This window comes from Heptranchias perlo, chromosome 13 (genome assembly GCF_035084215.1).
Source record: "Heptranchias perlo isolate sHepPer1 chromosome 13, sHepPer1.hap1, whole genome shotgun sequence".
NCBI lineage: Eukaryota > Metazoa > Chordata > Chondrichthyes > Hexanchiformes > Hexanchidae > Heptranchias > Heptranchias perlo.
The window spans coordinates 35,960,239-35,972,882 of record NC_090337.1 but is presented as its reverse complement, the minus strand read 5'-3'; the positions used below and the strand labels follow the sequence as shown (position 1 = coordinate 35,972,882).

The 12,644-nt window shown below is 40.5% G+C and overlaps 1 protein-coding gene across 6 annotated transcripts in view; it reads left to right on the top strand.

Annotated features, from left to right (window-relative positions):
- Window positions 1-12,644, top strand: part of LOC137331497 (inactive N-acetylated-alpha-linked acidic dipeptidase-like protein 2) — a 715,700-nt gene that overhangs the window by 612,549 nt on the left and 90,507 nt on the right. For all 6 annotated transcript variants that reach the window (XM_067995331.1, XM_067995330.1, XM_067995327.1 and 3 more), the window contains one exon: window positions 2,368-2,463. In XM_067995331.1, coding sequence (XP_067851432.1) covers window positions 2,368-2,463 — 96 coding nt within the window. The remainder of the gene's footprint in view (window positions 1-2,367; window positions 2,464-12,644) is intronic.

Sequence of the window (12,644 nt, the reverse complement as noted above, 5' to 3'; positions counted from 1 at the left end):
AGCACAGTCAATGGAAAAACTTAGGATAATTAATAAGTTTACTATAATTTATCATGTAATATTATGGCTTCCAACAACTGTATATGCTATTTTTGAAATGCTGAAAAGCCTTGTGACTAATCTTGCAGGTAAATTCCATTAGCTTTTTTCATTTGTAGTTAATTTTTTTTATTATTGCATCAGTAAACAGGAGAATACGTAGTGATTCTTAGTAAATGAGAAAATAATACATGATCATAGATCATAAGGACATAAAGTGAATTAAGGTTTTGCATATGCAATGTTAATAGATCTTACAGGTGTAAAATCATTGAGTATATTCAAGATTTCACATGGGCAATACTACAATCTGTCTGCCATATGGATAAAGCTTATTGCTTAATGTAAAAATAATGGATAATGAATTACAATTAGATATTTAATTTGGTTATGGAACCACAAAATAACATATTGCCAAATAGGCTGTTGATGTTTCCGCCCTGCCCAACCCTTCCCCAGAAAAACTAAACAGGATTTTGGACATATGCTCAGTGTTGATCGCAAGCTAAACCCAGACCATTTTCAGTTGCTGTTTTCCAGCCAACGATCACAAGATTATTACAGATGAGACCCATCTTAGTTTATTTGTCCAGAAAATTCTTACATTCCCTATTGCAACATTTAATAATTTCTAAAAGATTCCAGGGTTTTGCATCTCCATCATTTTAACTGGAAATCCATTCCATGTGTAAAGAAGAACTTCCCGATATCAGTCCTAAATTTACCTTTTCCTAGTTTGAACTATCCCCTTGTCCTATTCTTGCAATTTAATTTTAAAGGAGTATTCCAGATTTACCTTTTCAATACCCTTGTACACCTCCAAAAGGTCACCTTTCAGATGCTTCCATTGGAGGCTGAAAAGTTTAAGGCTTAGTTTTTCGGGAGCAAATCGGCCTGCTAAGCCTCCAATATGGCAGGCAGGAAGTGCACGCTTATTATGAGCTGGAGGTACAAAACAATGGGCGTCCAGGGCCCACGCCTGAAACAGGCAAAAATGGGCCTAATACCTGTTTGAGGCCCCCTCTGTAATATTGGGTTGCCTTGAGGCAAACAGGTCTATGTGCGGCCTAACAGGTGGTCCTAAAAGGAACCGCTGCAGGCCGCAACAAACAAGGTAAGTATTTAAAATACACTTACCTGAATGTGAAGCCAGGACGAGCAGGAGTGCTCCTCTCCGCATTCAAACCACATGGGCCGTTGCTAGCCACCGCTCCCCTCCCCCCCTGCCCCCGATCGCAGCCCCCCCACCCTCCCCGTCATGACATATTCGCACCACCGCTCCTCCCGTTCGCCACTGCCACAACCCACCCCTCACGACGTTCGCCATCGCCACCCCTCCCGCTCGCCGCCACCACAACCCACCGGTCACGACACGATCACCTCTGCTATCCACCCGCCACCTGCTATTCACACTTCCCGATTGCCGCCGACCAATGCCCATCCTTCCCAGTCCCTTTTAAGGAGTTACCTGAGGGCTGCTGCTGGCAGCACAGTGCCCCGAACTTAGAGTCCTCTTCTCCAGTGAGCTGCCTGGAGATGCCCATTAGGTATCCGCAGCTCGCCGCCTTGATGGTAGTGAGGCCTGAGGCCCAATATTACGTGGGCCTCAGGCCGATTCGTTCCCTGCGCCGCTTTTTTCAGTATTGACAAAGGGTCATAAGACCTGAAACCCTACCTTCCTTTCTCTTCCAATGCTGCCTGACCTGCTTAGCGTGTAACTGCGGAACTTGACAAAAATTTCAAATACAAGAAATTCAGATGGCTACATTTACATACCAGACTGTCATCAAATGGTAGACTTCTGGGTACAGGGTACAAAAATCTGAGCTTTTCCATAACATTTGTTTCAGATGTAGCAGTGCCTCAATAATTATGACATCTAAATAGAGCTTTCAGTTTGTCTCTCAATTACTCTAATTTCAGTGTCTTGCAGCACTTTTATGAAGAAATGCCTCTTTAAAATCAGAGTAGCTTATGTTATTTTTAGGTAGTGTTATGCAAGTATACACTCTGGGTTGTCAAATCAGAGAAAAAGAACTACTTTGCATTTAATTTTTCTTTACCTTTCAGTTTCCATCCTGCTTGGAGAATAGACTGTTATACCTCACAAAAGTATTAATAGGACGATCGCCTCCTTATAACTTGTGATGTACAATACCCTCTAAAACTGTGTAATGAGCTTTCCTTATCACTGTCCATAAAGCTTCTTCCATGTTTGGAGAAGTATATAATGGGGCATCACTGTATAACATTCCAAATGATGTGCAAATGCCAACCAAGCACATTAATTGCACTATCTCAGCTGTATTTGTTTCTGCTTTTTCACAGGGGCCAGGATTTCTATCTGAAGCGTTTCTAATTCAGGACGCATCAATGATAGAGGCCTTAGATCCCTCCTTTAGTCTTCACGAAACTGTTGCTAAGGTAAGAAGATTTCTCGCACTCTGAAAGCTAAAGGACTAGAGTTTGATTCTGTGCACATGGCTCACCATGTGTGAACTTGTAAAGCATTTGTTTCTTTATTGCTGCAGTGAATCATTACGATGAATTGTGCGTATTTGGTGCACATGGACGATGTGATGTTCAGTAAGTGATTTTATGTGGCTTCAGAACAGTACAAGAATATTTGCTTTTATTTTTAGACTCCTTAATTAACATGTTTCATTTTAAAAGGTGATTGTTTGAACTCAGATCTGTTGTAGATCCCTTCTTGGGTTCAGTGGTGTTAGTTGTTCCCTTAAGCAGTCTGAGCGTCCTTTAGAGGAGTTGGCTCACACTGCGCTATATCTACTTGTATGATAGCATAACCCAGGAATGTAACAATAGTATCCCTTTGTGATCTGGACCAGATATTCATAACTTTTGCCTGTATTTCTTCATTTTTTCTCAAGGCGAGCTGAACAAACACTTGGTGAGATGAGACTTGATGCGAAACATTGAGCTGTTTTATTTCCCATCAGTTAAGCATACAGAAGAACAGTTACAATCATTTCCATCAATACAACTTGCCTTTGCATAATAATATAAAGTAATGAACACAGCTACTCTACTTCACTTCAATGTGTGGTTTTGATCAACATAAAGCTAATTTTCTAACACCTCTCTCTAGTATGTCACTCTTCTTAGAGCACTTTGCTGCCTTTCTGCTTCAAGGTTTCACAGTTCTCTTTCTTTCTAAAAAGCCTGACTCCATTGTCAGCTGAATAGCATTGCTGCAGCAGCACTGAATGTGAACAATGACTAGAATGTCAAATTATCTTTATTGTCTTCAGCAATGCTGGTTGAGATGTCCTGTCTGAAACCTGTGAAATTGTCCTGTAAATTTAATCAAGGGATTTAATCATGAGCTAAATTTCATTCAATAGTAGCATTTTTAACATGTAATATACTAAGATCCCTCAGTGACAGAATCGGAAATCCCAAAACGTGACCGTGATCACCACCAACTAAATCTAAGAGCTGTGTTATGTTTTCCTCAGAATGAAAGTATACATCAGCATTATTTTCTGTACTATTGTGTATTATTTTCTGACGTCGGTTACATTCTATTTAGCAGTTTATTGAATAATCGCTCTTCCTAGTTAAGTATACCATAGAATCATAGACGTTTACAACATGGAAACAGGCCCTTCGGCCCAACATGTCCATGTCGCCCAGTTTATACCACTAAGCTAGTCCCAATTGCCTGTACTTGGCCCATATCCCTCTATACCCATCTTACCCATGTAACTGTCCAAATGCTTTTTAAAAGACAGAATTGTACCCGCCTCTACTACTGCCTCTGGCAGCTCGTTCCAGACACTCACCACCCTTTGAGTGAAAAAATTGCCCCTCTGGACCCTTTTGTATCTCTCCCCTCTCACCTTAAATCTATGTCCCCTCGTTATAGACTCCCCTACCTTTGGGAAAAGATTTTGACTATCTACCTTATCTATGCCCCTCATTATTTTATAGACTTGTATAAGATCACCCCTTAACCTCCTACTCTCCAGGGAAAAAAGTCCCAGTCTATCTAACCTCTCCCTATAAGTCAAACCATCAAGTCCCGGCAGCATCCTAGTAAATCTTGTCTGCACTCTTTCTAGTTTAATAATATCCTTTCTATAATAGGGTGACCAGAACTGTGCACAGTATTCCAAGTGTGGCCTAACTAATGTCTTGTACAACTTCAACAAGACATCCCAACTCCTGTATTCAATGTTCTGACCAATGAAACCAAGCAAGCTGAATGCCTTCTTCACCACCCTATCCACCTGTGACTCCACTTTCAAGGAGCTATGAACCTGTACTCCTAGATCTCTTTGTTCTATAACTCTCCCCAACGCCCTACCATTAACGGAGTAGGTCCTGGCCCGATTCGATCTCCCAAAATGCATCACCTCACATTTATCTAAATTAAACTCCATCTGCCATTCATCGGCCCACTGGCCCAATTTATCAAGATCCCGTTGCAATCCTAGATAACCTTCTTCACTGTCCACAATGCCACCAATCTTGGTGTCATCTGCAAACTTACTAACCATGCCTCCTAAATTCTCATCCAAATCATTACTACAAATAACAGCGGACCCAGCACCGATCCCTGAGGCACACCGCTGGTCACAGGCCTCCAATTTGAAAAACAACCCTCTACAACCACCCTCTGTCTTCTGTCGTCAAGCCAATGTTGTATCCAATTGGCTACCTCACCTTGGATCCCGTGAGATTTAACCTTATGTAACAACCTACCATGCGGTACCTTGTCAAAGGCTTTGCTAAAGTCCATGTAGACCACGTCTACTGCACAGCCCTCATCTATCTTCTTGGTTACCCCTTCAAAAAACTCAATCAAATTCGTGAGACATGATTTTCCTCTCACAAAACCGTGCTGACTGTTCCTAATCAGTCCCTGCCTCTCCAAATGCCCGTAGATCCTGTCTCTCAGAATACCCTCTAACAACTTACCCACTACAGATGTCAGGCTCACCGGTCTGTAGTTCCCAGGCTTTTCCCTGCCGCCCTTCTTAAACAAAGGTACAACATTTGCTACCCTCCAATCTTCAGGCACCTCACCTGTAGCGGTGGATGATTCAAATATCTCTGCTAGGGGACCCGCAATTTCCTCCCTCACCTCCCATAACGTCCTGGGATACATTTCATCAGGTCCCGGAGATTTATCTACCTTGATGCGCGTTAAGACTTCCAGCACCTCCCTCTCTGTAATATGTACACTCCTCAAGACATCACTATTTATTTCCCCAAGTTCCCTAACATCCATGCCTTTCTCAACCGTAAATACCGATGTGAAATATTCATTTAGAATCTCACCCATCTCTTGTGGTTCCACACATAGATGACCTTGTTGATCCTTCAGAGGCCCTACTTTCTCCCTAGTTACTCTTTTGCCCTTTATGTATTTGTAGAAGCTCTTTGGATTCACCTTTGCCTTATCTGCCAAAGCAATCTCATGTCCCCTTTTTGCCCTCCTGATTTCTCTCTTAACTCTACCCCGGCAATCTCTATACTCTTCAAGGGATCCACTTGATCCCAGCTGCCTATGCATGTCATATGCCTCCTTCTTCTTTCTGACTTGGGCCTCAATCTCCTGAGTCATCCAAGGTTCCCTACTTCTACCAGCCTTGCCCTTCACTTTATAAGGAATGTGCTTACCCTGAACCCTGGTTAACACATTTTTGAAGGACTCCCACTTACCAGACATCCCTTTGCCTGCCAACAGACTCTCCCAATCAACTTCTGAAAGTTCCTGTCTAATACCATCAAAATTGGCCTTTCCCCAATTTAGAATTTTAACTTTTGGGCCAGACCTATCCTTCTCCATAGCTATCTTAAAACTAATGGAATTATGATCACTGGTCCCAAAGTGATCCCTCACTAACACTTCTGTCACCTGCCCTTCCTTATTTCCCAAGAGGAGGTCAAGTTTTGCCCCCTCTCTAGTCGGGCCATCCACATACTGAATGAGAAATTCCTCCTGAATACACTCAACAAATTTCTCTCCATCCAAGCCCCTAATGCTATGGCTGTCCCAGTCAATGTTGGGAAAGTTAAAGTCCCCTACTATTACCACCCTATTTTTCTTGCAGCTGTCTGTAATCTCCTTACATATTTGCTCCTCAATTTCCCGTTGACTATTTGGGGGTCTGTAGTACAATCCTATCAACGTGATCTCTCCCTTCTTATTTTTCAGTTCTACCCATATCGACTCCGTGGGCGAACCCTCGGATATATCCTCTCTCACTACTGCCGTGATGTTCTCCCTAATCAAGAACGCAACTCCCCCTCCTCTCTTACCTCCTGCTCTATCTTTCCTATAGCATCTGTACCCTGGAATATTTAGCTGCCAGTCCTGCCCCTCCCTTAGCCATGTTTCAGTAATAGCTATAACATCCCAGTCCCATGTACCCATCCATGCCCTGAGTTCATCTGCCTTGCCCATCAGACTTCTTGCATTGAAATAAATGCAGTTTAATCTAGACTTCCCTTGGTCTTTGCCGTGCTTTCTCAGACTATTTGTCCGGTCATGTTTTGTACACTCTCCCTTACTGCCTTTTGTTTCTGTCACCACTTTACTTCCCACTGACTTCCTGCATCGATTCCCATCCCCCTGCCACTTTAGTTTAAACCCTCCCCAACAGCACTAGCAAACACTCCCCCTAGGAGTATAAATTGATATTGTCAAGGTTGCACTTTACCATAGGGATGCCACCAACTTGGTAATCCCTTACTTTACTCTGCTGTTACTGCTAGTGGTCATTGCTGAAGTGTATGTAGTTAGGTGTATGAAAATACAGGGCTACGATTGCTTTCTTAATAGAGTGGTGTACAAAAAGAGGCTGATTGTTGAGATATTTCCTAATTTTTGGATGGGAGCAATACTTGAACAGCGCCACAAACAGATGAATAGTCCATTAGTGGTATTGCACCAGGGTTTATGTTTTTTGTTAAAATTAGTTAAGAGATAAAAATAAACCCTATGAGACCTGAAAACTAATCAAGCAATTCAGCTGTCAGATATGGCAGTTGTATGATCCATGAATACATTAATTCATTGGAAAATAGGCTATAATATGGATTCCCTGTAATGCAGAGCAGCAGTAAATAACAGACTTTAAATGTGATTTTGCTTTGAATTTAAAAATTGAGCTGTTTCCAAACATATTCCAGATTAACAACTTGTAACATTTGTTTAACAATTTCTTCATTCACAGAATTAACTGTCTATTCGTTGTGGATTAACAAACATTGTTGGGGGTTGGGGAGGGAACTGACTCCCTGTTAGCTCACTGGGTAAATGTGTTGTGTGATGTGGTACTGAGCCATAGGGACCAGGATAGTCTCAGGTTCAATCACTGGCCTGTGCTGTTAGTTGATCTAAAATGGGGTAATGGCAGTGGAGGCACCATAGTTAGCTTCAGCACCTCTGGACTGCAGAATGGAAGTATTTCTGCCATTGATTGCTATCCAGTGACCCCTGCTGGAAAGTACAAGGAATGTGAACCTCAGGTGAAGATACCCCCATGGCCAGCGTATACTCACTTGGCTCACACATGATGAATGGGAATTTGGGCACCTTCGGAAGAGGAGAAGAATTGAGGAAAGGATTGTGTCAATAAGAAGGAAAGAATTTTCTAGATTGAAAATTGTTTTGTCATACTGTGGGTACAACACTTTAATTGGCTTTTTAAAGACCACAGAAAGTGCATATTACAAAATATAGCCTTTGTTTTTATGTTCTAGAGCAGCAATGTCCAAACATTTATTCTTAGTGGGCCGCTCAGTTGCTTATGTTGGAGCATGTAGGCCACATATAAAAAGCTGTGTGGTACTACTACTGTTACTAACACTCAAAATCTGCTTCGGATGGCCCAGGGTTTCTTACCCATTTTCCCCCCTCCCCCAGTTCAAGCTGGTATTCTTCTCCCTCCTATTCCGCAGTGGTACTATTCTTTCTCCTCATCCTCACACGACTGCTCTCCTCAGCTCCACTCTTGGTGTTCCCCACCCTCAGCACCACTCCTGATCCCGCCCCCCGCCCCCACCCCTTAGCACCACTGCCAGCTCCTACATACTGCTGGTAGAAACCAGTACCAGTACTTGGAAGAAGACAGAAACTGCAGTAAAGGGGCTTCCCCTAGGTGGGAGTGAGCCAGGGCCAACACTATATATACTGTCTGGATGCCTTAAGCTGGAAGGCCAGTGATGGGCTGCCCCTGTTCCAGAGTTGGTTGGTATAAATATTTCATTTATAGTGTCGGCCTGCACCTCTGGTCACATAAAATAAACATCTGTTTATCCTCGTGAGGTCATTAACAAAGGATTTACTCCATGCCAGACTACACCTGTACCAAGTACGTCTTTTACTAATAACTCCTCATGGCATTGCCTCTAGATTTTAAACAGATCTTTAATCTACACAATGGAATCCCAATCAGGCACCCAATTACATACTGCATGAACAAGATTCAAATGTTGTGTTGCACAATTCCACCCTCCACAATACAAACATGCTGCAGAATCAACATGCTGAGTACAGCCTGCCAGACTTGTAACATAATCTACTGTAACACTCAAGCAGAAAATTACTAACGACCAAAATGTCTTTATGCCTGGAGTACGGTAACATGAACATGTTTATGCGAACATGCCCTAATTGGAGGCGTTTAAAGATATTGCAAAAATGAAGTACGTCACTACTAGATTGTGTGATGACATCTGCCATCTGCTGGACAGGAGTTATAGTACAGGTATCTGGAACTGGCCCAGATCTTATTGGAAACCAGCATCCTCTGTGTTGATTCCTGGGATGTCCCAAAGAATCTGGGCTATGTTGTGTGAACTATAGCAAGTGAAGAATAGAAGACCAGATAGTGATATTATATATATGATTTTGAACAAAGAAGGGGGAAAAAATTGCAGTACGATTTCCCGGTACAAGTACAATGCCATCAGAGTCTAAAACCTCAATGAATGAACTGTAGGTTCTGACATCAGAAAATATATTCAATTCAACATAAAAACTAGTTGCAACATTAAGTGGTCTTTGAGGTTACATAAAATTATAATTATGGTGGAATTGCCCTTAAATAATAAAATGTAATTTTTAGTTACATAAAATGTTAATGCAGGGTTATTGATACCTATGATACTTCATGTTACAGCAATTTTTTCCAGCAATTTATTATTGATGGTAAAATAAATGCTGTTATAAAATGAATTGCCAATAAAGTAAGGGTGCTAATCTCTTGGGTGCTTCTAGAATAGCACTTCCTCCATGAGACTGTCTGATATAACAACATCTATTTTACCCCAAGCATAAAAAACCCACACAAAATAGCCCTTTCATTACATGCATTTTTTATATGACTCCCAAAGACAGACTTATAAATAATTTATTCTTATTATTAATGAAAATATATCTAATCAGTGATTATATCTAGTTGCAGTACGTCATTCCGCTAAGTGGCTCATATTGCTTCCAGGAATGAATAGCCAGTTATACGTCTGTCCTCCCTCCTCTTGCCTCAGTCTCCATCTTCAGAAACAGGGTATTAATAAGTATTAATTTATTAGTTACTTTTAATTTTAATTTAAAAGTATGAGCTTTTCACTATGCTAAGTATAAAAATTAGATAATTTACAAATGTGTTATTACTTGTTTCCATTATATATTATTGCACACACAGGGCATCTGTTTATTAGTGCAGAAAAGTAGATGTCCAATAAATCTGAAAATTAATATACACGAGGTTGAAATTCCTCTGCAAGCTATTTTAATCCTCTCTGGCTAATATTGCATGGTTGAAGGAGACGTGGAATGAGGACTAAAAGTCTTACTGTGGGAAAAATGTGCTTTATTAATATTTTGAAAAGAAGTCAGTGGTAAATCCCTATTTAGAGTCCCTCAAATAATTTTGTCTCATTGGTAGAAAAGAAAGGATGATACACTTCGTCAAAAGCAAAATACTGCAGATGCTGGAAAGCTGAAATAAAAACAGAAAACACTGGACATACTCAGCAAGTCAGGCAGCATCTGTGGAGAAAGAAACAGAGTTAACTTTTCAGGTTGATGATCTTTCGTTAGAACACTATGTGAAGCTTTACATGAAGAATGAGCAAAGGGAAAAGTTTAGAATGGAAATCTCTTAAAGGGACAAGCATCTCTAACAAATTTCCCACGTGCAATTGCCCAACTTACTAATCACATCTGATAAAAAAGAGATATATTTAAGGAAGAGCAACATACCTCTCTGTGGAGGTAGAAAGGAAAATACTGCAGATGCTGGAAATCTGAAATTTAAACATAAAAATCTGGAAACACGCAGCAAGTCAGTCAATATCTACGGAGAGAACAGACAATCTACATTTCAGGTGCATTTTCCTATATCAGGTATAAAATTAAAACAGGTTAGAAGTGGAACTAGAAAGAGGTTAAAAAGACAATTTAGAAGGAAAAGAGGAAATATAAAAATATAAATTGAAAATGTCAAAGAATATATAAAGAAATAGTAAAGTATTCTATAGGTACATGAATAGCAAAAGGATAATTAAGATAGTGATAGGGCCACTAAGGGATGAGCAAGATAAACTCACAGGAGGTGATACTGAAATGGGAGGGATACTTTGCCTCATTTTCACTAAACAGGCTAACAAAGAGGAAATGACAATGGTAGAAGTTATCAAGAGAGATATTACAACAATTCAGATAGGAAAAAAAAGGAGATACTGGACAAATTAGCCAAACTTAAGGATTACAAAACCCCAGGTTCGATGGAATACATCCGTGGCTACTCAAAGAAACTAGGGAGGAGTTAGCAGATGAATGAGTTTCCATATAAAAAATTCAATGGAAAAAATAGTGCCAGAGCTACTGGCGAACAGCAAATGTAATTCCTCTCTTCAAAAAGGGAAATAGAACTACGCCAGGGAACTATAACTAGTTAGCTAAACGTCAGTGGTAGGAAAGATACTGGAATCTTTGTCAAAAGGTCAGGTAGCAGAACATCTAGAGCTGGAGAATATAATAAAAAAAATTAGTATGGATTTTTAAAAGGAGAGCCACGTTTAACTAACTGTATTTAGTTCTTTGAATAAATAACAGAGAGTGTAGACAAGGGCAATGTAGTGGATGTGGTATACCTGGGGTTTCAGAAGGCCTTTGATGAAATGCCACATAAGAGACTCAGAACAAAGGTCAGGGTGTTGGAGTCAGGGGCCAGGTAGCAGAATGGATTGAAAAGTGTCTACAAAACAGAGGTTGGGAGTTAAGGCAAGTTTCTCGGTCTGTCAGAAAGCGTGAAATGGCGGCTCACAGGGATCTGTCCTGGGACCACTGTTATTCTCTTAATATATAAATGGATTCTGAAATTGGAGGTATGGTGTCGAAATTTGTAGATGATGCCAAATTGAGAGGTATAGCTAATAATGTAGAGGGATGCACCAAAATACAGGAATAAATATGCTTGTAGAGTGGGTGGATAATTGACAAATTAAATTCAATATAGCAAAATATGAGGTGGTTCATTTCGGTAGGAAGAATAAGGAGGTCACTTATTCCTTGATAGGTAAAAAACTAAATGGTGTAGAGGAGCAAAGAGATCTGGGAATACAGATACATAAATCACTAAACGTAGCAACACAAGTTGATAAGGCCATAAAGAGTGCAAACAAAGTACTGGGATTCATTTCTAGAGGAATAGAATATAAAAGCAGGAAAGTAATGCTAAATTTATATAGAACCTTGGTTAGACCACACGGAGTATTGTGTGTAGTTCTGGTCTCCATACTACAATAAGGATATTGAAACACTGGAGAAAGTGGAGAAAGTGAAGAAAAGATTGGGCCAGAGCGGCATAGCAACGATCACTGCTGCTCCTGTGAATTAAATTTACAAGTGTACTTACTGCGGGCTCAATGGCATCAACTTGCGTGATTTTGAACTGTTAAAGAATTGTGCGCTGTCAACCCAGCCTCTGAACAGGGTAAATTGATGCGCATGGAAATGTCTGTGAGAATAGAAGATACGCCCACAAAGTCTGTCAGGAAGAGAAGTCACGCCCACATGCAGGCAAGCAGACTTCATTCATTTTAAGTTAGTATTCTGGAAGTCATTGTAACTAAAAAAAAAATTAAATAAACAGCCAAAGAAATAATTGAATTAAATTAAAGAGACAGAAGATAAAATATCTGATATAGTAAATTTATCCTTGACACCTAAGTACAAACTCTAGATTCAATCACAAAGAAAACTCTTTTGTTACGTAGAATGCACTACACAGAAACAGGCCCTTCGGCCCAATTGGTCCATGCTGGTGTTTACGCGGCACACGAGCCAGTTGTTATGTTGCTGGCAGGCGTTGTTTTTTTGTTTTGGACTCAGTAGAGGTCTCTGAAGTTCCCTGACTCTCCTTAGCTGAGATGCTCATTGGTGCTTGCTGCGCAAATCTAGGGTAATGAGCTATTTCTCCTATTTACTCCTGAACTTCTTTCATCCATGCTAACCTGAATTTGGTGGTGTTTTATCTGTGTTGTAACTACAGTAAATATAGTCAGGATCTGACACATCAGTTTATTAAAACCTAACAACTGTTTGCTAGCCTATGTCTGAC